This window comes from Aquila chrysaetos, chromosome 2 (genome assembly GCF_900496995.4).
Source record: "Aquila chrysaetos chrysaetos chromosome 2, bAquChr1.4, whole genome shotgun sequence".
In the NCBI taxonomy this organism is placed as follows: domain Eukaryota; kingdom Metazoa; phylum Chordata; class Aves; order Accipitriformes; family Accipitridae; genus Aquila; species Aquila chrysaetos.
In genome coordinates, this window is record NC_044005.1 from 15008856 (window position 1) to 15035378 (window position 26523).

General features: G+C 45.9%; 1 protein-coding gene across 1 annotated transcript in view; it reads left to right on the plus strand.

Annotated features, from left to right (window-relative positions):
• CCDC85C (coiled-coil domain containing 85C) overlaps nt 1-26523 on the plus strand; it is a 115535-nt gene that overhangs the window by 54672 nt on the left and 34340 nt on the right. The window contains exon 3 of the mRNA XM_030005341.1: nt 15617-15693. Within this exon, the coding sequence (XP_029861201.1) occupies nt 15617-15693 (77 nt within the window). The remainder of the gene's footprint in view (nt 1-15616; nt 15694-26523) is intronic.

A 26523-nucleotide genomic window follows, 5' to 3' on the forward strand; every position in this document is an offset into this window, starting at 1 on the left:
AGATGCCTGGAGCAACATGTGATTGGGAAGGAAGACGTTCATTTCCAGGTCCCTTTCCGTATCCCTTCCCTTTGCCCCAGCTTTGCCATGGTTTGTGTAACCAGAACTGACTCATGAATGTAACGCTGCGGAGCGAGCAGGGGTCCATGCTGCCGAGAGCCCGCTCTTTAAGGCTGAAATACAGAATAATATGCGTTTGAAGGCCAACGTGCAGAGGTGGGTCCTGTGGACACCTGCGTGCTGCTGGAGCGGCGAGGCCGAGAGCGAGCCGTGGAGGCCGCTTTGGAGGCCCAGAGAAGCACGTGTTAACCCGCTTTGTGGGGAGCGGTCAGCCGCCAGTCCAAAGGGCTTAAGTGGGAGGTAATAAACCTGTTAATAAATAACAGGGAAAGCTGGCTACGTTGCATAGTTTTAATTTCTGAATGTAACCTCAGGGAAACATGGTAAAGGTTTGCACAGCCCTTTTGCAAAGCCGTAGCGAGCACTCGTTCGGCTTGTAGGATCGGAAAGTCTCCTCCGATCGCCTGCTCTCTGGATCGTTGTGGGATTGGTTTTATTATCCCCAGTGGCCGAATGCCTGGGCTCTCCTTGGCTGCCCCAGGCAAGGTGACGGCGCAGTTCCTTGCTTTGCTCTAATCGCCAAGGGACTCGTCCTGCGGGATGCTCCCCAGCCACCTTCCCTCGCAGCAGGGGTTGCTCAGCACCCCCTGGGAAGGGCCAGTGCTGGCAAGGACCGGCTTTGTCGAGCGCTTCCTAAAACTCCTGGCTGAGGGCGGTAGCATGGATGAGAGCGAGTCAGTTATCAGGGAGATTCATCTGAGGATTGACTTGCTATTTCTAAATTATTTCTCCTATTTTTATTGTAGTAGCATTGTACTATTAACTTATTTTAAAGCAGGTTTTGTTTCCTCATGTCTCATTATTTCAGTGCAGCCCAGTGATACATTGTAATCTGCTCCTCCATCTTGTTTCTACTCCCTTTAGACATTGTGCAGTTAGGGAATGCTTAGGTATTGTCTGGCCTTTCTTTCCAGGCATTAATTACACGTTTACTGTATTCAGATTCTTAAGCCATAGCACGTGTCGCTTGCTTAGGTATCTGGAGTCCCTATTCTGCTCAGTTTTGGGTTATAGCATATTTTTGGCTGGCCTACTGCTGTTCCCAGCTGGCCCCGATAAAGCCCGTGCTGGTTTGGCATAGCCAACACGTTACACTCGACAGCCCTTCTCCTGTTTAATTTCCTTTCGCTAACTCCTGCAGCAGGGCAGCGGGTCCAGGCAGGAGAGGGTTGCAGGTAAGAGGTGGGGCATCGCTGCTGTCCAAAACGAGGATTTCCCTCCACCCTTGCGTGAGAACACAGGCAACAGTGTCTGCTCCATTTGTGTAATTCGATGGCACGAAGGGGCTCCTCTGTGACCCAGTTTTGGTTTTTTTTGGTTGAATTTTATCTCAGGTGAAAGCTGGCATGGGTTGGATTCGTGCCATCTTCCAGCTTGACACTGAAGTACAGTGAATTAACTGTACATACTTTATCATTTTTATGCGTGGCTGTCATTCCTGTCTGTACAGAGTCCTTAAAGGTGTTTGGGAAGAAGCACACCTTCCTCCTACAGTCACACTGCTGTTGGAATGTGTTTATCAAAAGTGAGTTAAATTACTAGGCAATTGCAGCACGTAATGTTTAACTACGGTCTGCAGCAGGAGAGTGCAAGGCTGAGTGGTTTTCTGCTGCCAGGTGGAAAGGAGGAACCAGGCAGGGGAAAAAAGAATAACCATCTCAGAAAATACTCCAAATCAGAGGGGACCAGGTGGTGGGGAACAGGGTCCCCTCGGTGCTTTGGACTGCAGCAGAGCTTTGCTTCCCAAAACACTGGCTCACTGGGAGAGACCAGCACATTAAACCAGCTAATTGCAAAATACACATAGATCCAGGACTGAACTATGGGTGAATGCTGGGACCTGCACAGGTGCCCATCCTAGCTAGTAGGAGCCACTGGCTCTACAACTGCAGTTATTTTTGGCAAATAGGGCTGGGTATGGGGTTTCTGCCTGCAGTTTAGCAAGGCTCCATATCCTCGGCCATAGAAATTTGTGTCTTTGACACAGACGCATACAATCCCCAACTCCAGAAGAGCTTAGCATGCAGGGATTTAGACATTCCCTGGCGATTGCCTTAAGCCACAGGCTTGCAGCTATTTTAGGCTTTCTCCCTTTCTCCCTCTGAGGGTCTGACCAGAAATTTCATCCTAAGCTAAAAATTGCATGAAATCGGATGCCTGTGTTAAAAATGCTCTCTTGATAAATCAGCATTTTCCTATGAAAAACTGCTTTACCTAAAAATTCCTACCAGCCCTCATCCCAAGTAGCGTGGCAAGAGTGGGTGACACCATGAAATCATGCATCTTGCTCGCCGCTTGGGCAAGAGCCCTCCCATGCCAGCCCTGGCTGCGGAAATGAAGTTTGTTACCATCCTGCCCTGTACGTAAATGCCAGCCATAAATGGATAATCACTTTTTGCTGGAAAAAGATTACCAATTTTTAACACCTTTGCTACCTTGTACTTTTTTAGGCTCAGGGGGAGCGATATGAGCAGCCACCGCTGGGGCTAAGGATGGGGTGTGGGGCAGCCTGGACCGGGGCGGTGGGGATGACGAATTCCTGGGCACACGGAGGCTGTTCAGCGAGCGTTGGGCTCCGGTGGGCCCCTGACTGGAAGGACTTTGATCTGACTCCAGCCTTTTCCCACCGAGGCATCGCTTTTGAATGCGTTCCTGCTCTCAGCCTTGCCGTGCACGGCAGACAAAGGCGAGGGGAGCGGGAAGAAGGAGGGGGGGCTGTTTACCCTCATCAGGAATGGTCGAGTGGCCCGAGTCAATAAAACCTATTTTTCATTAACCTAATCATTATTTTTTTCTCTCTGCCAATTAAATTTTTCCTGTTGGTACTCAGAAGGGCATCGTTTGCATCTATGAGATTTTTTTTTTTAATAGGGGCCTTCCTGAACATGGTGGGGGTATTTGAGGAGTGGAAATTAAAGTTTAATTTCTCTCTGGATGGAAGAGGATTTTTGAGATTTAATTATCACGCAGCTTGGATTCCTGACGGTTGAGGACTGCATTGGAAAGGCTGGTTTCCATTGTGTGGAGTGGATAATTATGCAGCCCTCTCCCGGGCTCGCTGCGTTTATTGTCCAGAAGAATCTTCCCAAGCAAAAGGGGGGGAGCAGATTTACAATCTGAAATACATTTTCAGAGCCTGCAAAAGTTTCATCTTGATGTTTGCAAAGAGAGACTTTTGCAAATATTTAAGATCTTCTTATTTACCCTTTTAACAAAAAAACGCCCATCAATTAATCTGGTAATCTGCCTTTCCCCCCACAGGTTGCTTAGGAGGTAGTTTTGTAAACTCAAAGAGAGCCCTTCTGCTGCTGGACTGCTTTGTGCTATCAGTTTCTAAGCAGGATTCCTTCGAAGGCAATGGGAATTTCTGCATAAAACCTACCGGCCCATTTGTATGTACAATGTCGAACGTAAGATTTATAGCCATCTGAAGCTTGGCAGTGCTTCTTACCTAGAAGGTAATGTTAATCTATCCAGGAGAAAATGTTGAAGGACTAAAACAAATCTAAAGTTTCCAAGCAAAATTCACTCACAACTGTTCTGTTTCACAAGGCTTTGGATTAACCTGATGTCTTTCCCACAGGCTTTTGATGGTTAGAAGTTTGCCATAAAAATGGAAAAACTTCAGCAAAGGTCTTGTCAAATATGGTGAAGTTTTTGCAACTGCAACAACCCCCCCCAAATCTTTCAAGGGTGGGATCAAATCTGCATGTGTTTGAGTGGGTTCAGATCTGGGGGCAAATGTCTTGCGCAGCTTTGGTCAGCGTGATGAGTTCAAAGAGAAAAATACCAATTGTGGATGCTCGCGGTTTCTTCTTGCGAAGCGGTGGAGCGGCAACAGTGCAAAATGGAAATCAGGGAGCAGATTCTCAGATACACTTGCACTCATTTCAGTGGATTTGCAAGAGGTAACTAACAGGGCAGTTAGACGTGCAAATGTTTCAGATCAGCCTGTTTTCCAGAGCTTTCTGGCTGTGACCGAGTGACAAAGGGCTCTGAACCCAACTTGACTTTCATTTGCAGCTCTTTTTGGTTTCACTAGTGCAAACTCAAGAGTCTTTGGGCTTCTGATAGCTACCTTCCTATCTTGAAAGACCATGTGGTTGTTTTGGGGAAGGTAGCAGCTTATTATGGGAGTTTCTGGATTATTAAAATAGCTTAGGACAACGTGGCCTCCATTCCTCACATACACAGTTTTCAGATTAGCACCTTTCTCTTGTGCTGCCCTAAGACTCATAGACATGGACATGGCTGTCTCTGTAGCCTTCTCCTGTCCCTTCCTCTGTCACGGTGCCTATGAGCCTTGACTGCCATTGGACTGTCAGTGCTGCTGGGGCTGTTTCCTAACCCACATGTTTTCCTGGCATTCACCAGCTTGTCTGCATTCACCGAGCTCCTCTTTTTTAAGCTCTTGGCTAGAGACCATATGTTGTTACTATAGTCATACCGAGCCTTGTACGTGTTGGCCTTCTGTGATTTAGGACCATGCATTTCTGTGGAAAAGCTGGAAACTCTTAAAGGTAAGAACTCTCATTTTTTTGGGGGGTACTAACTCTTGAAATCCCTGGCTGTATTTTAAAACAGCCAACTGTTCCCAATATAACCTTTTTATTGCAAACATCCCATTAGTATCGGAGGGCCCTACCCCAGCACTTGTTCCTCTCCACACACTCCTGCCGGCTCTGCTTTCTTCTTTGCTAGCTGCCATGCAGTTAGGTGAGACTTTCTGCAGGTGATGGAAAACCAAAATGTGTGGATGGTTTCAGATTACTGAATCTGACATGCCAGTCAAAGGCTGTTTAGTGATTTCTTTTTTGCCTTCAAATAATAGCGGTGCTTGCTTTCTGGAATTTAAGTGAAATAGCCACAGATTTTCTCATGTGATATTTGTACAGGGTAGGCATGGAAAACAGAACTGATGGGCTCTCAGGGTCACCTAACCCATCCCTTTGCCCCAGGGCAGATTCAGCTCTACCTAAACTACTCCTGACAGATGTTTGTCTAACCTGCTCATGAAAGCCGTCATCAATGGCAATTCCACCACCTCCCAAGGCAATCTTTTCTAGCCCCTAAATATCCCTATTATTAGAGAGCTTGCTCTTCCTGGGTGGACGCGAACAACAATTTATTCACTTCATCTTTTTTTGAAAATCATTTACATATTTGAATCTGTTACTACATCTATGTTTGGTCTTTTCTTCTCCAGGCTAAACAATCTGGGTTCCTTCAAGCTCTCCTGCTAGATAATGCTTTCCACACTCTGATCCTCCTTATTTCTCTCCTGAATTTCTTCCAACTAGTCCACATGAGTCTTGAAGCGTGATGCCTAAAACTGGATGCAGATCCCTATTCAAGATCTTTAATAGCACCAATGAAGGAGGATTATTTCCTCTGTTTACATACAGGGCTCTTGTTTCTGCATCACAATGTGATCCCACATACTGCTTTTGCCCCAGCGTGACACTGATTCGTGCCCAGTTTAGGAATTGCAATAGCCCCCAAGATCCTTTTTCACAGAACTGCCGTGTATGAGGAATCGAAGGATGCTGCCACAAAAGTTCAGGTCGACCTCAGCAGAGGCTTTGAGCATAGCACGCTGGCAATGGGATGGGCTTAGCCTTTGGTTGCTGTTGTAGAGACAGGGACAGCAGCTACTTACTGTAGCAATAGCCAGTGTCAGGTGGGAAGGGTTGGGTTTTGGATGTGGGAGAGAGGAATGAAGTAACTTGATTGATACAGGTGGAAATGAGTACAGCCTGTCCCCTTGGTTTCAGGGATTTTCCTCTGGGACCATACCCTCTTGGTGACTTCTAGGGGCTGCAGTGTTTGTTGAGGTGGCCCCAAAAGGAGGAGGTGGAGCAAAGTGGGCTACTCTTTCCAAAGCATCCACACCATCCCAAATGTTTTGAGTCATTTGTAGCTGGTGGAAAGCCACTAATCGGCTTCGGGGCTTTTTTTGACCGGGTCACGTGACCGCGCTACCAAGATTAAAGCAGCACGAGGAAGGAAAAGAGGCTTAAACAGCTGAGGGTGCCTGGCAGGTCATTTTAACCTTTTCGTAATCATTAAAGCTGCAGAATCCCATTAGCAGTGACTTGCAGCTCTGCTCCCCGAATGAGTGCTGGTGACACAACTTTTCGTTCACCTCCACCTTCCCCCAGGGGACAGTCCGGCACAACTGGCTGGTAGGGCCTGCACTTCAACGGGAGGGTCCAGCCATTCCTTCCCATGCATCAGCGAGTCCATCGCACCAACGAGAAGCAATCCATGAGGTCTATCAAAAGCGGAGGATTTATCTCTCTGTATCTAAAATTAGACTCTCATGGAAGGTCCTGCTTAGGCCATACTGTGGTAGATCAGCGCTGGCCCATCTGTGGCAATAGTAGAGAGGTACAGGATAAGGAAGATTATGATGATCTCCTAATTCACTGCTTTGGCACTGGTCAACGGGCTATGGCTTTACTCTGCTGGGCTTGGTGACAGCGGAAGATCCTGCACTGCTGCAGCGCAGCTCTGATGTGGGAAGCAAAGCTTTTTGGATGGAGCTACGTTGACTAAGGCACGAGGCAGTCAAAGAGCCTCTGGTTTGTTGGTGTTACTCATCTTTTCCTCTCTTGCAAGTTTTCATGAGCGCAGCATCACATCCAGTAGTCAGCCTGGTCTTCCCCTGACCTTCCTCCAGCTTCTGCATCTTTTGTTGTGTCCCTTCATATCAGCTTGTAAGCACTGATAGAGAAATGCTGATACCACAGTGTCTGGAAGGGAGGATCGCTCTGATCTACCTGCAATTTGAACGTTGTCCTACTTTATCTAGAATTGTCCTTTTTGCATTCAGGCAGTCCTTCGCTGAGTACATCTACGTGGTTGGACAGCAAACGGCTTCTTAAAGAGGCCAAGGAAAACCTGAATTCTGCCTGGTGTCACTGAGCTGTGGTGGGTGTTGCAGGTATTGCAGCACCTGGAATTGTTCCAGAGAGCAACTACTCCCTCGGACAGTGCAGGCTTTTGTGTGCAGGGGGCAAGAGCGCTGCAGCGGATTTAAAATCAGCTTTTCTCTGTTACATGTACACCAGTCAAGACTGTCTGGCTGTGCGTGTCTTGGACATTAATATTTCTATCACTGTGTTTGCTTATTGCATCTAATTACAGTCTGTCCCCTCTTGCTTGCAAGCTCAGTCTGAGGCTGAACCTCAAAAAACTCACACGGATTGTTCTCAGAGCGATGCCCAGTCAGGTGTTAAAAGACAACTTGTAAAACAAACGCAGTCTTTTCCTTGGTTGTTTACCTTCAAAATCTCTGGGGGATATAAGGAAAGATTTCCCCAGGAAACCTGGACAAACAGTAGTGACTAATAATCAGGGCTGAGCCGGGCTGTCCTGCAGGCAGCACGGCGTGTGGGGAGCGCATCTGAGCAGCCTGGTGAAGGTGCCGTCCTCTGCAAGCAGGCTCACAAGGAGAGCTGTGGAAAGCCCTGGAGTGCTGCCGCAGCGCTGTCTGTCCTTGCCTGCTCCCAGCAGCAGAAGAGCAGCTACCGGTTGTCCCCCTCAGGAGAGGGGGAGTGTGGTGTCAGACTAGGAGATTGGGAGGTGTTTTACCACCTTCCCGTTAAGCAGGTTTTACGGGTCGAGTGGGTCAAACGTCCTCAGATGCAAGCTATCTCCAATGGTTCCTGCTCTGCTATGTGATAGAAGGACGGCCCCCACGAAGATTGTAATGTAAAGGTCACCCAGGTGAGGAAGGAGAAACCGGTGGCCACTTTCCGATGGGATGAGACAGCTCTCTCCCGGCTGCGCTGCGGTAGACGGGCACGCACACGCTCCTCTTTCCCTATCAGCCGCCTCCTAGTGAAATCCCGATAAGATATCCGGAGCTCTTGAGCTCCTGTTGACAGTCATCGCGGGCAGATGTTTTGCTGTGCGCAGAGATGATATCATGGCTGGAAGTTGCAGTAGTGAGCTGTAAAAGCTGAAGTCAGGAGAGACCTTATCAGACTGTTACAGACCGACTTGAGGCCGCTAAGCTCCCAGACAGGCCTAATGGACTGGAACTGAGTCGGGAATGTGCGGTCTTGAAAAACTTCAGAGCTCGTAGTTACAGGCTTGCTATGAAATGTTAATTAAATAGCTGCAGTGGCATATGTTTCATCCTGCCGGAGCAGCACTTTGCAGCAGCACAGCCGTGTCGCCAGTGCGCAACCACCGGCTTGTGAGAGTTAGAAAAAAGAGGTGTATTAGCCTGAGACCAGATTTCTTTGTTATTTGTAATTGGACTGACAACACACCTCTCTGTTGTTTTGACTAGTGTTTGAATACCTGTTCTATACCTGAGTTATCACCTCCACCTTGAAAACGAGGACTGATCCTACCAGTCTTACTCAGACAGATGTTATCGTGGGTGGCTTTGGATGCTACATATGGGCTTTTTATTTATTTAGCATAGTCTAAAGCAGTTTCTATTCAGTAAAAATGTGCTGCAGCACCTCAGCTATGGAAATAACCAAGATTTGGCCTTAGTTCTGTTTCTGTAAGTGCCATCCTGCCACCTCTTTAATGCTGCCTGGCAGAGTGCAGAGGAAACTGTTCCCTACACAGCCCATGGTGAATGAGGTGGTGGGACAAGAGGTAGAGCAGGTTGGTATGGTTTGCTTGCAGAATATCTTGCAAAGCTACAAAAGGCTGGAAGCCTCTGTCTTCCATAGGCCTTGTCATTGCATATTCTCTTACCATGTTCCAAGAGAGAGCCCAAATTTTGCCCAAGCTTCTGCTGGAGAGGCATGGGGATTGGGGTTAGCAAAGTATGGTATTTTGGACCTGAGAGAAGAGAAGGAGGGTTTAGGTCAGTGAGCTTCTTCACCTCACTGCTGGAATACTTCATTTGGCTTTTACCTGCCTTTTATCTGCAGACCTGCCCTCCCATCTACATGATTTCACAGCTGCTTTTAGTGATATTTTCAGCAGGGAGTAGCTGGGTTGGAGCCTGGGTAGCGGGCTGGAGAGCTGCCTTTGTTCACTGGGGACAAGCGCTAACGTGGGGACAGGGGCCAAGTCCCTCGGACAGCGGCAGCATCCTCCAGGTGCTGGAAGAAGTGGCTTCTCCCTGAGTCCAGGTGAGAGTCACTGCAGAGCTGAGCATGCCAAGGCGAACTGAGGAGCGTAGCCCGAAAGCCCTGGTGATGCCGTAGCAGAGGGCAGCACCTGCAAAACTAAAGGAACTCAGCAGTGGCTTTGCGGTGTCCCTGCTCACATTTGAGCCATCCGCTGAGTTAAGTCTGACGTGAAAACTTGCCTCGCGCACCAGTCCAAAACAGGACATTGGGAATGGGGTTTGCTGGTAGGAGCAGAAAGATGGGGGCTGCCCAGGAAAAAGCAAGGGTGGTGGGTTTGTCCACCTCTCAGTAATTTCCTTTAATGACAATATATAAAGAGATGTGGGTTTCATCTGCTTCCCAGCTGCTCTGAAAGAGCGCTGTTACCTTAATAAATCAACTTCTTTATAAAATGTAACCGCTGGCCCATTTTTCAGCCTGCTTGTCTGTGTCAAGAAGCAAAACCAGAAGAGCAATATGAATCTGAAATATAGTGCTGAAGAGCAGAGGTGTGATAACGAAACTGCCGACAAACAGTGAAATGTTTTATTGAGCACGGGGAAGGCCTTTTTATGAGACGATCTTTGATGGAAGGGAAGGAAGCCAAAGTGTCAGCATCCCATCACACGAAGAAGAAGGCGGCAGCTGGCCACAAGGTGCAAACCTGGCAGAGCATCACTCCTTCCTGTGTCTTTCCTCCTTGGGTTTGGATGTGGGAGAGTCCCTTTAAGGATGCTGCTTTTTATGAGGAGAGGAAGAGCCTTGTTTGCAGGACAAAAGATAGCTGTGCTTTACTGTCTTAAATCATGCTTAGTGAAAGTAGCTCCTGGGGAGAAAATTAAGCGGGAGGCAGCGGGTGTCCAGCCTTGCTGCTGCCTCCGTGGTGGACGCGGCGACGGTGCTGGAGTGGGGCACCACAGTCCTGACCTGCCAGCCAGTACCCCAGCCAGACACTGCGTAACCCCCCTCTTTGTAGCAGACATCGAAAAGACAAATCAAACCTCAGTGGGATGCCGTGGAAGAGGACTAAGGAACCTCTGTTGGCTCGAATCTGCTCATGCCAGATTGTTTCGTATTGCCCAGGCTGGGTGTAGGGACTGTCCCGCTGTGAGTGAGTCCCATCGGAGGGCTCTTGACGGCTTCCTCATCTCATGGACACCTACCTTAACATTTTCTTGCATCTCTGCTGTGAACCGCCCTAAGTAAAGGGGTTGCATTTTTTTCTTGTATTCATTTAAGTGCTAAGGCCTCATTATGAAAAGGTCTTAAATAAAAGTGTTTCGATCCCAACCATGTAGCTAGCATGCAAACCTCAGCTCTGCGTGCTTGTGGTTTGGAGAAATGACATACAAGGAAATAAAACCATTTCTTTTACTACTGTCAAAATAAATGTATAATTCATCATATTTGCCCCTCTGACAGATTCCTCTGAAATCTCAGATGAGAATCGGAAATGCTCCAGTGTCTCCAGGTGTCTTCTAAAATGACACTGTTCTGTGCTCTGCAGGGTGAAGGATTGTTTTGATTGTTAAAACAGTTTCTAATTTATGTTTTAAAAAAGCCTTAGGAGCCAGGCAGTTCCGTGCTCTCTCAGAGGCCATTGAGTTAAAACAAGGTAGAGTGATTTGTCTTGCCTCCATTTAACTGTAATGAGTATTAAGTGGTTTATCTATGTGGAGAAAAGTTACTCAGCTAGATTACATCCAAGTTGAATTACACCCCATTCCAGATGGAGTATATTTTTTAAGACAGTAAATCTTGAGGAGGGTGGATAATAACAGTAGTGCTCCTTCCTGGGCTGGAATGTGACTCTTCTACCTCTCGTGGAGATAATGTGCGGAGCTACATCCAATTAGTTTTTCAAAGGCTTTGTAAAGAAACGGGACTTCAGGTTTTACGTCTCTGTGAACAATTTAGCTTGAAGCATTTACATCGTACAAGTGAGCGATGGCTGATGGTGATTATGGCTTTCATCTGGTTTGCTGTTGCGGGTAGCAGCCTGGCAGGGCACAACGCCGGCTCTCTCCCCGACCTCTTCTGCACCAAGTGTGATGGCCGCGTCAGGGAGGGTGTTGGGTGGGAGGTGAGATGTTTTGATGGGTAATTCCTTCCCTCTGGTGCCATCTGGTCCACCAAGGCACCCATTGCTCATGTAGCTGGTGCTCACGGACCTGAGGAGTAACTGGAGGAGGACGTTGGCCCCGCTGGCATCCCAGGCGGCAGCGAGTCCCAGAGCATCCTCCCAAAAAGCTTATCCTTGGCTACGTGTCCTTGGCCACCACCCTTGTCTGCTTCCCTGGTACTGTACCTCCCCTTCGCTGTGCCGCACTTCTGTCGAGCCAGCCGGCGTGGTTGTCCGGCCGGGGTAGCACGAGGTGTCAGGTCACCAGCAAGGCTCCAGCAGGCGTGGGTGGACTCCGAGTCAGTGCCACGAGGTGGTAGCCAGGCGGGTGTGCTGGGAGTACGTACGCCCCAGCACCCAGGTGTGGGAGCTGCTCGTGCCAACGGGGAGAGTGCCTTTGGGCTGGTTAATGTGGAGCATTCCTCACAGCTGGCGGCAGGCTTCGGCAAGGCAATGAGGACCATTTGTTTAATTTCTAATGAAGGGGATGGGGGGGTCCGAGCCGTCAGTGATCCAGCTCTGCTGCCTCTCCTGGGTGGGTCAGCGGGGCCGTCCTTGCCCCATGGCTCTGGCGGAGGCGGGAGAGGAGGGAAGCTCACTGATAAGAGGAAGGTCAGAGGCAGAAAAATGCTGGGAATGTGTTTCTTGATCTAACGTGGGAGAGACCCAGCCCGGGGTTTCGCTGCTCAGCCCAGCAGTGTTACTGCCTGCTCTTGTGAGAGTTATGGGATTTTTTAAACCTGAGATCAAGATGAAAATGGCTCATCTGGCACCTACCTCAGCACAGGCAGGTCCTGAAGATGGAGGCAATTCATCTCTGAGGGCACAGCAAGAATAGGGATGGCTCTGAGCACTGTTTCTCAGCCTTTGCCGGAGATGGAGCATCTTCTGCTGACAAAACAGCTGATTTTCTTTTTTGCTTTTTTTTCTCCATGTATTTAATGTTGCTGTGGGGTGTTTTCTGGCTGAGGTCAGATATCAGACGTGGTTTGGGGTTGAACAGTGTTTGAAGAATTCTAGCAAATCTCAGAGCAGGCTTTCAAGACTGGGGGTAGCTGTGGTGTGCACTGGCTCCTGGGGATGCAGGGCTTGCCTTCCCAAGGAGCACCCTTTTTTTGGCAAGGGATACGAAACCAAAGTGAGGAAATAATTCTCCATTTCCTTTGGCAGCCATGCTGTATTCTGTCCATCAACCAGCCAGTCAGTCCTTGTAGCATTCAGGGCCTGAACACAGCAGCTTCTGTGTCACCATTCATCCACTTAAGCTCAGTTTCCTGTAGTTGTTAGCAGTGCTGGAACCCACCACAAGCACATGTTGAAGAGGTTGCTCGTGAGGTTCATGTTGCCAGCCTCCACCTTGGGTAACTTCCCACTGTGTTTGAACGAATTGCTGCTGGAGAGGACCTCCTGCAGTTTCTCTACCCTCCGTGGGCACAGAACTGTAAGAAAGGGCTTGTTTGCATCAGAAATAGTCCCCATAAGCTTTTTTTTTGGTTGTTGTTCTTTGCACACTACATGGTGTAGTGGCCCACAATAAAAACACTTAGTAGTGATAAAAGAGTACAAAGGTGAGGGGGGGTACTGCATATAGCAGGCTCCCTGCTGCTTGGGAAACAGGCTTGGACTGCTAACGGGCAACGGGCTTAGTCAGTGCTGTGGTTCTTGTGGAGCCTGTGTCTGTTACCGGCATCACATCGAGACCTTCTTGAGCATTATCTAGCACTTTTACAGTTGTTTATGCAAGCGTTGCTGTCTGCGCAATTTATGCATGCAGAGACTGTGCTCGGTCCAGAGCCATATCTCTGATTCCCAGGCAGGCGTGGATTGAGCCTCTCGTTTGACCCCACTTTGGATCCTTCCTTGAAACTGCTTTGAATGGCCTGATACTTTGAGATAAAAATCGGGACCTGCTGTATCAGGATCACTGCGTTCATTGTGTAGAGACACTCGGCTCTGCTGCCACCCTGGCAGCGTGGTGGTACCGCGAAGCTGGAGGGCAGGCAGGGAAGGACACCTCATCTCAACAGATTTACCGATGGAGGCTGTTGTATCCAGCACAGGAGTGGAAATGGTGGAGTCTCTGGTTGTCTTCAGACAGAGCTGGAGACTGTTCTGGGAACTGTGTAGTCAAATGAGTTATTACTGGACTGAATTCAGGGGTACGTTAACAAAGTGTGATGGCCTGGGGCACAGAGGAGGTCAGACCAAAGGGTCCATGGTCCTCCTGGCTTTGTATTTAAGAATCTTAAACTCCCCTCTCACCCCACTGGAGGACAGGTCCATTACTAATTCAGCAAGTTGTTCAAGCTGATGCTGAAATCTTGCTGGCTTAAGCACCGATCTTCTGCAGCTTTATACTCGCCACCTTTTGATATGCATGACTAAATTCAAAATACTGTTGTCACGAGGCCTTCTCGGGGAAGGTGCTATGGATTGATCCTATAACCTACTTGGTTTGCCCCCCTTCTCCTCTGACCTGGAGACTCCTCCCACGTCAGGGTTGTTTTTGGGCTCAGAGAGTTTGTGGTCCCTGCAGCTGAAGGTGATATTGCTGTGAACCGTACCACCACTTAAACTGTTCACTGAACTTACATAGCTTCCTACGGTGTCTTAACCTTTTTCATGAGGACTTGTTTGGATTTCCTGGGTTTGGACAAAGCACAATCCAAACGAAAAAGTGAGCATGTTTCCTCTGAGAGTGTTTGTGCTTTAGATGGGCACTTGACTCCGATCCGTCCTGCTGTTCCTTTATGTGCAGTTTGGCACTTGTCTATGGCAGCACTTTTTCAAGCATATTCCAATTTTTCTCTTGAATGGTCAAAGCACTCTCAGTGATTAGCTGTAGCTTGCATGCTAGCTTTTCTGCTAAACTGCCCCCAGAGTGGCCAAGAAACAGCATCCAGGCTTGTGCCGAGTGCGTTCGGCAGCTACTGGCAAAGGCAAAGATAAGCTGTGTAGTGCAGAACCAGACTAAACCTTACATGTATGCGTGGGCGTGTGTTTGTGTGTGCAGAGATGCAGCCAGTGGAGCCTGCTAACCATGGTGGGGCTGATCCTGAAAGGTGCTGGCAATCGGCAAGGTGCAGCGGCATCAGCAGGGTTGCATGAACACCTGGTTCCCCGCCGAGTCACGCTCAGCGAGAAGTCCTGTGGTTGAATAGTGGCTTTTGCAGTCATGCCGTAATACATGAAATGAGGTAAAAGATAATTCCCTTTTGCAGAGCCCTTTTAGCAGTGCAGAAAATGTTTGGCTTTTTTCATATGCTTAAGCTGCAAAACGTTTCCTCCTGCTGTAACAACTCACAGCCTCTGCTACCAAAATTACTAGTGGAGGAGAAATTTTGCAAGCATCCAGGTGGATGGAAGGAACTATTGCAAACTGCTAAGCTACAATGAAAATGGAGAAAAGGTTTTCCCAGGTTCCTTCGTTTTCTTCCCTGTGAAATTTGCAAATGTGTTGCTTCAAAGCATGTTTCAAAACAAAACCCAGATGTTTTGGAGAGCAGTAAGCCACCCACAGAGCTCTCCAGCAAGTTATCTTCTATGCCAGGTCACCCTATCTGGTGTTGCTGTCTTACTGCAGTGGTAGACTGGCCATTACATTCCTGCAGGTTGAATATTACCATTTTATGTGAGGTTATTCTGTATTTTATTGTCCTGGTATTTTTTCTGTTTAGTGTCAGGAGCTTCCACTAGAAAAAACAGATGTCCTGGGTAGACACTTGTAGTCTATGTCAGGCTGTGTGCATACTGCAGTTCTCTGATCTTGCTGTATACACTTCTTCCCCTTTTACAGCACTGGGAGTTGTGGCAGTGACCTCTTTGTAGAGCTGTGCCAGCAGCTTATTTTTGTGAGTTTTTTGATTGTTTTTGAAATAAAGAGGCGTGTGTGGAGGGTTTGTTTACTCAACCCTAAAAGGAAACATCTTGCTCTGTTGTTGAGTATTTTGGTGAATTTTAGGTGAATGAGAAATTATTTCAAAGCTAGGAAATTACTTTTATAAAATTATGAAACACAATATTTCAACTTCACTTTCCTGCTGTACCCCCCACCCCCCGACCTGGTGGCACTGGTATGGATTCACTGAAGATACTGCTGTTGCTGAGTCTCAGCTTTTTAGTGAAAAAAGGTTTTGGCAGAATCCCCTCCTCACCCTGTACACTTGGGGTTTTATTCATTAGGTCTTTCCCAAACTTGCCTTCCACAGAGTGGGAAAACATATTGCTGTCTGACAGTACTTGCCTGTAACACAAGAAGCTTAAACATATTTTTTCTCTTTTCCTAAAGATTCATCTTCCAACTATATCAGGCAACTTGAAACAAAAGTGAAACTGCTGGAGGATGACAACAAGCTTCTTTCCCAGGTAGGTTTTTTATTGCCTAATAGATATTAATGTGGCTTGGTTCTCCTGTTTCCATATAGTTGTGTCTGACTGCCCACTTGAATGCACAAGGGCTTTTGGTGGTCATCCTACCAGGGAAGAGCATAATGGTCTTTTTATATCAACCCCCCACCGATAGAATTAGGTTTCCTTTTGTTAAAAAAAAAAAAAAGTAAATCCTTTGCTAGTGTCTGTGTGTGTTTCAGAAATGCATTAACACCTCCCTGCAGAACACCTTGATCCACCGCTGCTCTTGGGGATGCTGCGAGGATCCGGCGCTGCCTGTGCCCTTGCTGTAGGATTTTGTCTTGCTTGCCCGTTTACACTGACTTTTATCTTGTTGAAAGAGGAGGCTGTAGTCAAAGGACAGCCTTGGGAATAGTTTTGTGCAGTGCTGGCTCCCAGCTTTTATTCGAGATCTTGCTTAAAACCGAACAGACTTCTCTAAACTGGCACTTTTTGCTTGCATCTGCCCTTCAAAGTCTACTCCACTTGCCACTGAGCTTTTGATCACTCCTGGTGCTTACCTATCTGTATATAGCAATGTCAAGCAGCAGGAAGAAAACAGTCATTCTGTCTGATATGTCCCCTGGATCCCCTGTAAAATGCAGCACTTGGTGTAAACAGGGGCAGCTTTGCTGAATTCAGTGAAACACTGTCTATTTAAACCATCGGAAGAGTTACCCTTTTTCTCTTGTTCTTTGCATCCTTTTTCACTGTTGTATGTTCTACCTCCCTGGCATTTTAAAGGTTTTTTCTATACTTTGCTTCTTACTTCAAGCACTGAGTTTCATAGTCATTTTGTTCCAGATTCTTTCCAATTATAAGGACTGGAAATAAAAAACCCCTCCTAATTATTTTTTTTTTTAAATACCTTTTTTGCCAGTTTATGTTGTGCTATTCTTTGCATTTCACCAAGTCTGAAAATAGACTGCTCCAGGACCACATGTGACTAAAACATCCCCGTTAAAAAAAAAAAAAAAAAAAGAGAAAAGGCTCTATGCTTACTGAAATTTCAATAAAATAATTTTGTCTTCTTATTTTTACTGAAATACACATTTTGTCCTGACGGTGAGCTTTTTTTGAAGATTACTCCAAATTTCCAGCGTACTCATTGGCATTGCTAGCCATGAAACAAAACTCACAGGGCATCGAAGGGTTAAAACCCCCAAAGAGTGCTCAACCTAACAGCTACTGAGTGGCTTCATGTATTAATCAATTGCTAATTTAATTTTAACTCCGTCTTTCTCCCAACCCGTGAGTGAGCTGGTGGCGGTCGAAACCCCGAGACTATTTAATTGGAGCTATTGATAAGCAGATGGGCTGTGCGTGGGCAGTTGGGATGCGCATGGATTCGGGGACAGGCTCAATGTGCCCTTGGCCCAGCTTTGTCCTGCCACAGCCGAGTACGTTACTCCATCGGATCTGCCTTACGAGGTCAAAAAAGAGTGGTTGGTAATTAATGGGTGGTAAATTAATAGGGGCTGAATAGCTGCCTGGGCTTATTGCGTGGGGAGGGTGAAGCCCAGTTAGTGCTGGGGTGTGTGAGGCTGAAGCAGCCCCACGCATCAGCCCTTCAGCTTCGTGCCATCCTGGGTGGGAAGGCTGTGCCTTTTCCTCCACGCGCACAACTGTCCTCAGGTGTCCTCACCTTACAGGCTGTGTCACTACAAATGTTTGAATCCAGGAGGGAGGGAAATAATCTCAAAATAGCTCTGTGCTCTGGAGAGGCAGCAGCAGGCACCGATGCCAGCCTGGCTGTGACGTTCTGTGCAGCCCCTGTGTGATGTCTTAATGGCCCTCCAAAAAGATCAGAATCCGACCTATTTTAGATCACACTCAGGAGATGCCTCTTTTTATCCTAAGCAGGGGGACAGCTCTCCTTAGGGCAACAGGAGAAGTGTTGAAGCTGCCATGGTCTGGGCCAACTCCCTGGTAATACCAAGCTGTATCACCTCCAAATCTGTCACGCTACAAACCTAGATTTGGATTTTTTTCTCTTTCAATGAGAAAGATGAGGAAAATCTGTATAGGCGCAAACTCACATGCATATGTACACGTTGCTCCCAGGACTTTCCCGGAAAACTGTAATCCACTTACTGTATTCTTACTCGCTTCATCTGATTGGAAAGCGTTTAGCTGTTACCATGCGGATCTCGGGATAAGACTCTAGTCAAAAAGGATCCTGGCAAACTTTCTACTGTTTTTAAAGTTGCCAGGTGATCCTGGCCATTTGAACTCTGCAATGCCAAACTGGCTTGTCAACACCAAAGTCACATTTTAACTCGGCTTGGCTTTCTCCCTGGGAGTATTGACATTGCAATAATATTTGCAGTCTGGTGTCAAGAAGTTCTATCACCGGCATGCTGAGGAGCGATGAAACCTGACGTCCTAAGTAACAAACAGTGCCTGTGCATTAAGGGATTAACAAATCAGTGGCGGTTATGGAAGTCTTCCTGGCTTCTCTCCAAGTGCTAAACATAGAGCTGAAATAGTGCTTCAACCAGAGAAACCCGAGAAGGCCGGTGCTGCAAATGATACTGCAAGCTTTACGGGAGGATTTATATTACAGTGGCCGGTGACACAATGCCCCTTTGCTAGCTGGTGCATCCTGAGCAAGATTTGTTGCTTTATCTTCTTCGACGTCTGGGGCGTGAAGCTGTGCTGAGAGGTGATGTCTTTGTACCACCTTCAGGCATGCAATTAAGTTGGTGCAGGTGTCCCCAGCCTGCACGTTTTCTCTTGCTTCCTGACATCTTTCTCCATAAGCACTTTGGAAGAAAATCTCAGTGGGAGAGGCGAGAGCTCCCCAGCCTGTGCCGAGGCGGCCGCTCTGCACTGCACGTGTTACCTGCAGCGCAGGCGTGCTGGCATTCACGCTTCTCTCTCTTCTTCTGGTGACTCATTTGAACAGATTAATGGAGAGAGCTTTTTCTCCCCTTGGGAGATCAAGAAGTACCATCTCATGAGCCACACTTTGCAGTGGGAGGAAAGTAAGTGGAGAAGTGGATGTAATGTATGATAGATGTCTATAGATTTTTTTTGTTTTGACTTCTTTTGCTTTCTAGGGAAGGCGATGTGTATTTCCAGTTGGGAAATGAGCTGCTTCTGACATTGGTAACCCATCAGTAATCATTGCTTTTCCCATTCTCCCTTCTCTGAGGAGAAACGACTCCAGTTTGATACCTTTCTTTGACGCAGGTTTACACTGTAATGTTTTGCTGGCATGGCCTTGTTAACTAGAAAGTCATGCTCTTGGATGGCATCGCTGTGCTCACAAAATCCCTGGCAGCAATTCTGACAACACACAGCTTTTGTTGCCTTGGTTTATATTGGTAGGGGCGATGCTGTAGCGAATGCCGCTACCAGAAAAGGCCCCTCGATGCCTGCTCACTGGTGCTGGTAGGTGTCTGTGGCGTAACCACAGTGGCAAAGTCCCCGCAGAGCAGGTGGGGACCTCAGTGTCCTGGGGTTGATGGTGTCAGCCTTTCTCACAAGCGTAGCTGGTTTCTGGAAGTTTTAGTCGAGATGTAAAGATGAACATAAGCTCTGAGGAATGTTGGTTGTTGGCTTTGAAGAGCTTCATAGGCATCACTTTTATAGTCTCAAATTCTCTAGGGAAGAAGTGCACTAAGTTCTGCTGTGTGCATGCAATTAATCTATGCAACATCACGTGGGAGAAGTCCTGTTTTTCCTCTGTGCCATTGTGGGGAGAGCCCAGGAGAGCTGGTGTTAACCTCTCTTTTGTGGTGCCTGGTTGACTAGATGAGGGTACCTTCCATATTACTAACATATAACCCCTGAGATGGGAGACCATATTTGGTTTCCGTTCCTCTGAGCTGAAAGCATCCAAGCAGAAAATAGACCCCTAAAGCCACCTCACACTGCCCCTTAAACTAAAAATGAATTTGTAATTACACCCTTTCCCTTCAAGATTACAGAAACCCATGTTTATGATCTTCAGGAGCTCCAAAGGTCAATTCTGGTTAGTTTTATAACTAATGCATACATTTTAGAGATAATAACAGTGACAAACTTCTGGCCATTCTTTCACATTATTTTGCATTTTCCAGCTCATTCTGTACAATGCCAAGCATTGGGCACATTTAACTAAAACTGAATTTTATAGGCTTTGTGGGCTCATCACCCTGTTCTCCTCATAACTAAGTCCTGTGCACCATAGGCTGGCTGTCAGGAGTTTTGGTTTATAGTCTCTGCTGAGCTGTGTCTGGCTTTTCCCTTCAGAACAGGAATCCCAGAGGCATTTTCCTACTCAAAGATGCCCAGGGCATGTTGCACACCTTTATTTCAAAAAGCCCAGCTTTGAGCAGAGCAGATGTGTTGGGCAGGCGAGACTTTGAGTAACTGGACGTTTGACAGTGAGGTCCTGGTGCATCTTCCAGGGAAAATTTCAGGTCCCATGGTGCAGAGCAGAAATACAAAAAATTCTTCTCTAGGGAGTGGACAACCCTTGGGATTTATGAGAAACATCAGAGTATTTAATTAAAATCACCAGTAGACTTCAGTATTACCAGCACTTCACAGCATTTCAGTATCTGCCAGCTAGCTGATTGGGATTTAGAGTATCCTTGGAAGATCTTTAGAGCATCCCTGGAAGATCTTGAAAACTGTGCTTAGTGTTATTTTTAAGAAACTGCATGCTTGGCCTGAATTAAAAGAAGGCTGCAGCTGTACAGGTAGTAAAATGATAGTGAATAATGCCTGTAAACACTGCTATTAAAACAGAGCTGAGGTTTTTGAGCTAGGAGATTCCATGGTAGGGACATCTACAGGCTGCCTCAATTCTTCTTAGCCAAATGTGAACTTGGCACAAACATACACTCAGCAGGCAGTTTCTAGCATATTGTTCTGAAAATGAGGGGAGAAAAAACTGGATCCCAGGATTGAAGAGAGCCTGAGAGTTGTTAGTACTGCAAACAACAAAGATGTAAATGCCGTTCAGTGGAGATCTTGATCTCTTCCTGAAGAGCAGAGGATGGAGGTAAAAAAGAAATTGCCCACAATGTGCTGGCTGGCTCCAGGAGAGTCGGAGTGCAATTTCCTCTTGTTTTATTATCAGTCGCTTTTGTGCCAAGTGTGCCATTAACAGTTCCTCCTTGTGGAGTTGCCCCTCGACTCTCTAGAGTTGCTACAGGGTCTTAACGTTTGGGCCTCTCCTTGTATTGTGGCTCCGGAGTTCTCTTGTGAGGCCATGGCTTGCACCAGGAGCATTGCCCATGCTCACCATGAGTGGAACAAAATTACAAACCTGTCTTATTTCCCCAAAGTCTACCTACTGTTTGTGTGTGAGGAGGATAGGTGTAATTGCTTTTAATTTAAGGTCTCACAAGGGAAATTGGATTTTTTTGTAATAGAGAGCAATTCAGACATGAAAGCTTTCCAGTGCATTTGGTCTCCATTTAAATTCAGAATACTGAAGGGGACATGCCCTAGGTTACTATATTACCATTTTTATGTGCTGTTTAAATGTTTAGCTGCATATTAATTTTAACTAATCAAAAAGGAGATGCGTATTTGGGGCCTCATCCAAATATTCCTTTCAAGTCAATGGTGAGACTCTCTATAGGACTCCATGCATTTTGGAGTACAGCTCACGCAGAACCAGATTTTTATGAGACTTCCTCTGATGAGACCTTTCGTGAGACCTTTCCTGAGACCACTCTCCAAACTTTGATTTAGGCCTGTAATTGCATTGCGTTACTTACATGCGTAAATGCAAAAAATGTTAACAGAATCTCCCAAATGTAGTTTCCTTAGCTGTGGCAGCAGAAGCTTCAAGAAAACATAGCATGCAAAACCAATCTATGTCCAAGTGTGTTTCATTTCACCTCATTCTTCTATGAATTATAATGACACGACTGATCTGACCGATTTTCTGTCAAATAAGTGGACCTGACTTTTAAGTAAACAATATGTATTTATTAAATAAAATGGTTTTTTACCTGCAAATAAGAGATGTTCAGTTTTGTAAGAGCAGTGCAAAGAGGTCTCAGACTTGCATCCAAAATACTTTCAAGCCCTTCAAGACAATGGAATTCCTTCTGTTGACTTGGGACATAAGGGTCTTGGGCTGCTACCTACCAAAATAAATATCCTCTTGGTATTCACCTCCCATTCATAGGTAGGAGCATGTCTAAAAAGCAGGATCAATGACAGAAATGAGCTTTTGCAACTTGTAATGAAAGCTGGATGGTGCACTGTGTGTTCTGGGGGTTGTCACCTGTGGAATCAAGGGAGTTTACGAGAATGCCACCTGGAACATATAAATAGAGTTCCCCAAAAACCTAGGAAATACAATTCAAGAAGTTCTGAATCCAGAAGTCAAATAGCAGATAGACAGAAACACAGTGTTTATTGAATCATAGGAATTTGAGACGATCATTTAATTTCTTGCAACTTAACTCAAAATTTTTGAAGGACTGGAGCTGAATTTCAATGTAAGAGTGTGAGTGTCAGGCGCACACACAAATCTCTGCCATGCCCCATTTGTTTCTGCTGCGGGTAAGCAAGAACATTGGGTTTAATGAGGCTCAGTTTAACCTCCAGCTGTGAAATGTGGGTTTAGTCATATCCTGTGCTTAACCGGCTTTGTAATAATTTCACTAGATTCCACTTTTTTCTGTATATGAGAACAGGGTCAGGGAAGAAGCTGTTAATTGCAGTTAGATCAGGCTATGATGAAGCAGTGTTTTGTGTCTTTGTAACATGTAGAGAGGTTCAAAGTACACAGATTCGCAGCGATCAGTCCATCTGAGAAGGACTGAAAAATGTTTTGAGGGGAAACTAAGCAATAGCTGCAGAGGCTTAAAACAGATTTTTGCAATAAGTTCAATGCCAAATTCAAGACCAGCTCAAGAAAAATTCAGTGTCTGATATCTGAAAACAACTTGGGGAAGTATGGGAAGGATGTTAATAATTCATTGCTTTTGAACCAAAACTGTAGCTTTGTGACAAAATTTTCAGTTTTGTTTTGCTTTTCACGAAGCCAAAAATGCAAATCTGAATCTTTATAGGAGGCTTTTAAAGAATATTCAGACTATCTCATAAAAATTAAGACTGGTTGTAACTGATTCTTCCCGACTATTCGAATCCTGGTTCAGCAGAGAGCTTTGAACATCTGAGTCGTCTTCCAGGAGAGAGGGGCTTGGGTGTCCATCCTGCCCTGAGCACTGTTCAAAAGAAGAGAGAGGAGGCCAGCAGAGCCCTCGGCCAGCTTGGTCCCAGCGTTAGTTAAAGCCTGCAAGGGACCTTTTCTGATTTATGAGAAGGGGATTCAGGTCTTCGCCTTCCTCATTCCCAGCTCCCTTGTTTTATGGGATGTGGGGAGCGCCTTGAAAGCAGCTCTGGCAGCGTTGCTGTGGCTGAGCTTTTGGGAGTAGGTGCGGTGGTTCCCTTTGGCCTTGTTGCCTGGAGTCCAATTAACAGAAGAAAATGAAAGGTGACTTCAGGGGATGGTCCAGTGAGTTTATTCGTGTGCTTAATACTACATCCACATCTACATCTACTTGCCTGGTGGAACTGGGGCAGCATTCCTTAGCTTCTCCATTGATGTCCCTAATGAAGAGACTGATTTTGGTGCTAATGAGCCATGGATGGGCTCCATTAGTCTGAGACTCCTACACTTATTGCATAGGAGACACAGACCAGACTGGGGCCACACCAAATGTCAGTGCTTATAGCTCCATTTGGCTGGTTAACTATTGAGCTGCATTTCTGTTTGGGTTATAGGCTGTGATGCTTGAATCTCAGCTGTGCCAGCTCATATTCTCTCTTGAGTAAAGCCTGCCAGTTGTGTGATTATAATTATATACTGCAATTTGGTTTGAGCTGATTATCTGAGTCTCCCATGAGTTACGGGGTTGATCTTTCTCTGCTGATCTAAAACAAGAGGAAGAAAATGCAGACACTCTTGAATATTAACAGTGTACTAAAGTTCCCTACCTCAGTTGCTACAGAGAATGGAGGGGTTTGAAACTTGCACTGCTTTTATTGCCTGTGCCCCACTGAGATACTAATAAAAATATTTTTCCAAGAGTGGTTTTACATGGCAAAATCTGCTAAGCCTCTTACTGACTGTCTCCTGCTATTTATTAAGCCTGTCCCAAAGTGTTAGCTCCCCTGACAATAGAAAATTCCAGTTGTCACCATTGCAACCAGATGAAATGTGCCGCTTTGCCCCTCCAGCTTGTATGAACGCAGCTCATGATGAGAGGGGGAAGTCAGAGCATAGGCAGAAGTGAGGATGTTCGTTCCTGCGTTGTGTTTTTTGAATGGCTGAGATCCAGCCATGGCACAACGTCCAAATACATCCTTACAGCTCCCTTTTGTGCTGCTGTACAAGGGCTGTGCACCTTGTTCTCAGTGTCGTACCATTTCCAATTCCACATGAACAACTGAAAATGGCTTTACTGACTAAACTGGCTGAGGTTGCACTTGTGACCTGCTGGCTGAATACTGGAGAGGGAATTGGCAGAGTAGGTGTCTTGGCAGACCATCATCCTCTAAAGCCTTTGTCACCAGTCTAAGGAATGATCCCTGGATATGCCGCGTGTACGACAGGGATATGAACCAGTGTAAAGGAATTTAATCTCTCCTGTTACAGAAAGCTCGTATTATTACATGACATGGAAGATGTTAAATAGTTTTAATCTCATCCCTTAATTTTTTTTCTTATTTGCAGAGTTCTTTCAAAATCAAATACGTTGATTTTTTTATTGCACTCTCATGTGTGTAATTTCCAGCTTGCCTGATAAAAGCTGTTGAAGCTAATGGGACTCTTCACATATACTTAAAGTCAGATATGTGCTTTGCTGAGCTTATTTTTGCTTGAATATGTCTTGTAGTGATAACTGCAATTACTGAACCTTAATTCAATTATTTGCTAGCTTCACACAGTGAAATTGCCCATCCCTCAACTTCCTGGTGCATGAGTCCCTAAAACACGGATTAATGAGATAAGGAGGAAATCTTTGTGCAAGGTCGTGTGGTAGGGGATGTTTGCTGGGGCACAAGGCCGCCTGAAAGGGCCGCTCATGTGTGGTGCTGGGGTCACAAGAAACTGGGGCCATTGCCCTGGTGCCTGTGTGAGAGCTGCACAAGGCAGGTGCTTTGCAGCACCTCCTTCACATTATTTAAGATGTGTTTGTGCTTTGCTTTACCTTGGCAAAATATCGCTGCTCTGCTGGACTTACTAAGAATATATCGGGCCAGGTCGTTCTTACAGAGTGGTGTGTTCTGATAGTGCCATTGAACTCTGTGGGTATGGTAAAATATCTGTAGTTGTGAAGAAGAGTAAGGTGATCAAGCTTTATCAACTGTTTGTGGGGTCACCATGCTCTAAATCAGCATAGTAAGATGTTAATGTTTGTGGAGATAATAATGGGTTCTGCCAGACTTTATTCATTTAATATGGGAAAAGGGGTTGGAGTTCAAATAATAATATTATCTTGTCAAGTGCTGCATGCAAGACCAGCTTATTTTGGTCATCTGTGGTAAAGATAGAGTTTTTTCCAAGATGATAAAATAACTTTTTCCTGTTAAGTTTCCAAATGTGTAACGTTCTTCTGTTCCCTTCTAGCTGGCTGACTGCAACAGCTTGCCACGAAATTTCAGTAAGGTAGAGAGAGCTAATGCATCCACAAACAGCTTCTTGGATCTGGGGGCTGCCTTTTAATATTGCTGCTGGTTGTTTGGGCCTCTGATTGCTTGTTCTTTCACATGCTAATGTTGGCGATTTCCATTTTTTAATCGTCTGAATGTAATAAATACGCCCCTAGTTATTTTTTATTTCCCTCCTGTACCTGTGCAAAAGACATTGGTTAGTAATATCTGAGTTTTGACCAACTTGAAATCAAAGCCATTTACCTCCCTGAAGAGAAGTTGGTACTTTTAGCTAAATTGCTGCAGGAAATAACAGGAAAAGATTTGAGCTAAACCTTCCGTTTAATTACCCAGTTGCAAACAATGGGTTGTTGAGTGTCAAAATTGAGGCAGTTTCAATTACTGGAACAATTATGGTTTAGAAAGTTGTTGCTGGTAGGTTTAGGAATTTATATATACAGTGACAGGCAAGTAATTCAGGTAATGGGCAGTACAAGAGTCCATAAAGATTAAGGCAGCCTGACCCAATGGACTGAAATAAAACCTTCCTCCTTTTTTTCTTCACAAATATATATAATCAAAAGCCAAGGTCTCAGCAGAGTTTTCCATCTAACATCCAAGATTTATGGGGTAAAACTAGACTATGAAGTAAGAATGACATTTATTTCATATAGACTTTTTCATATAGAGAATTACCCAAATCACAAGCCCAAATCCTTACGGGCTTGCATGGTCAGGATGGGATGCCTTTGCCCTATTGCTAAGGATCAGGTTCACCCCGATATTTAAATGACAGCTAAAGGAAATCCTGTACTTCGTAAAACAGTGGAGTAACCTCTAAAAAATGGAAATTGCTTGTCTCTCTGAGGGCTGGGTGATGGTGTGGCATATTCATTTGTGCAAAGAAAATCTTCTGAACTGGTGTCTTATAATAAGAGTGTCTTCTATTGCCAATATCGAGTTCCTTACGGTATTCCTTTCCATCTAGTTGCATTTCATGTTAAGATACATAATTTCTTCTAAAGTTATGTTGAATAGCAGATCTAATATTAATACATTTAAGTGGTGCGGAGTGTAATCTGCTGTCTCTTGAGCTTAGTGCCAGTGGGTCTGCGTTCTAGGAAAATGAAGCTGATTACTATAAAGCCTCCAAAATGACAGTCCTCTGGGAATCGGTGACTCATGTATGCT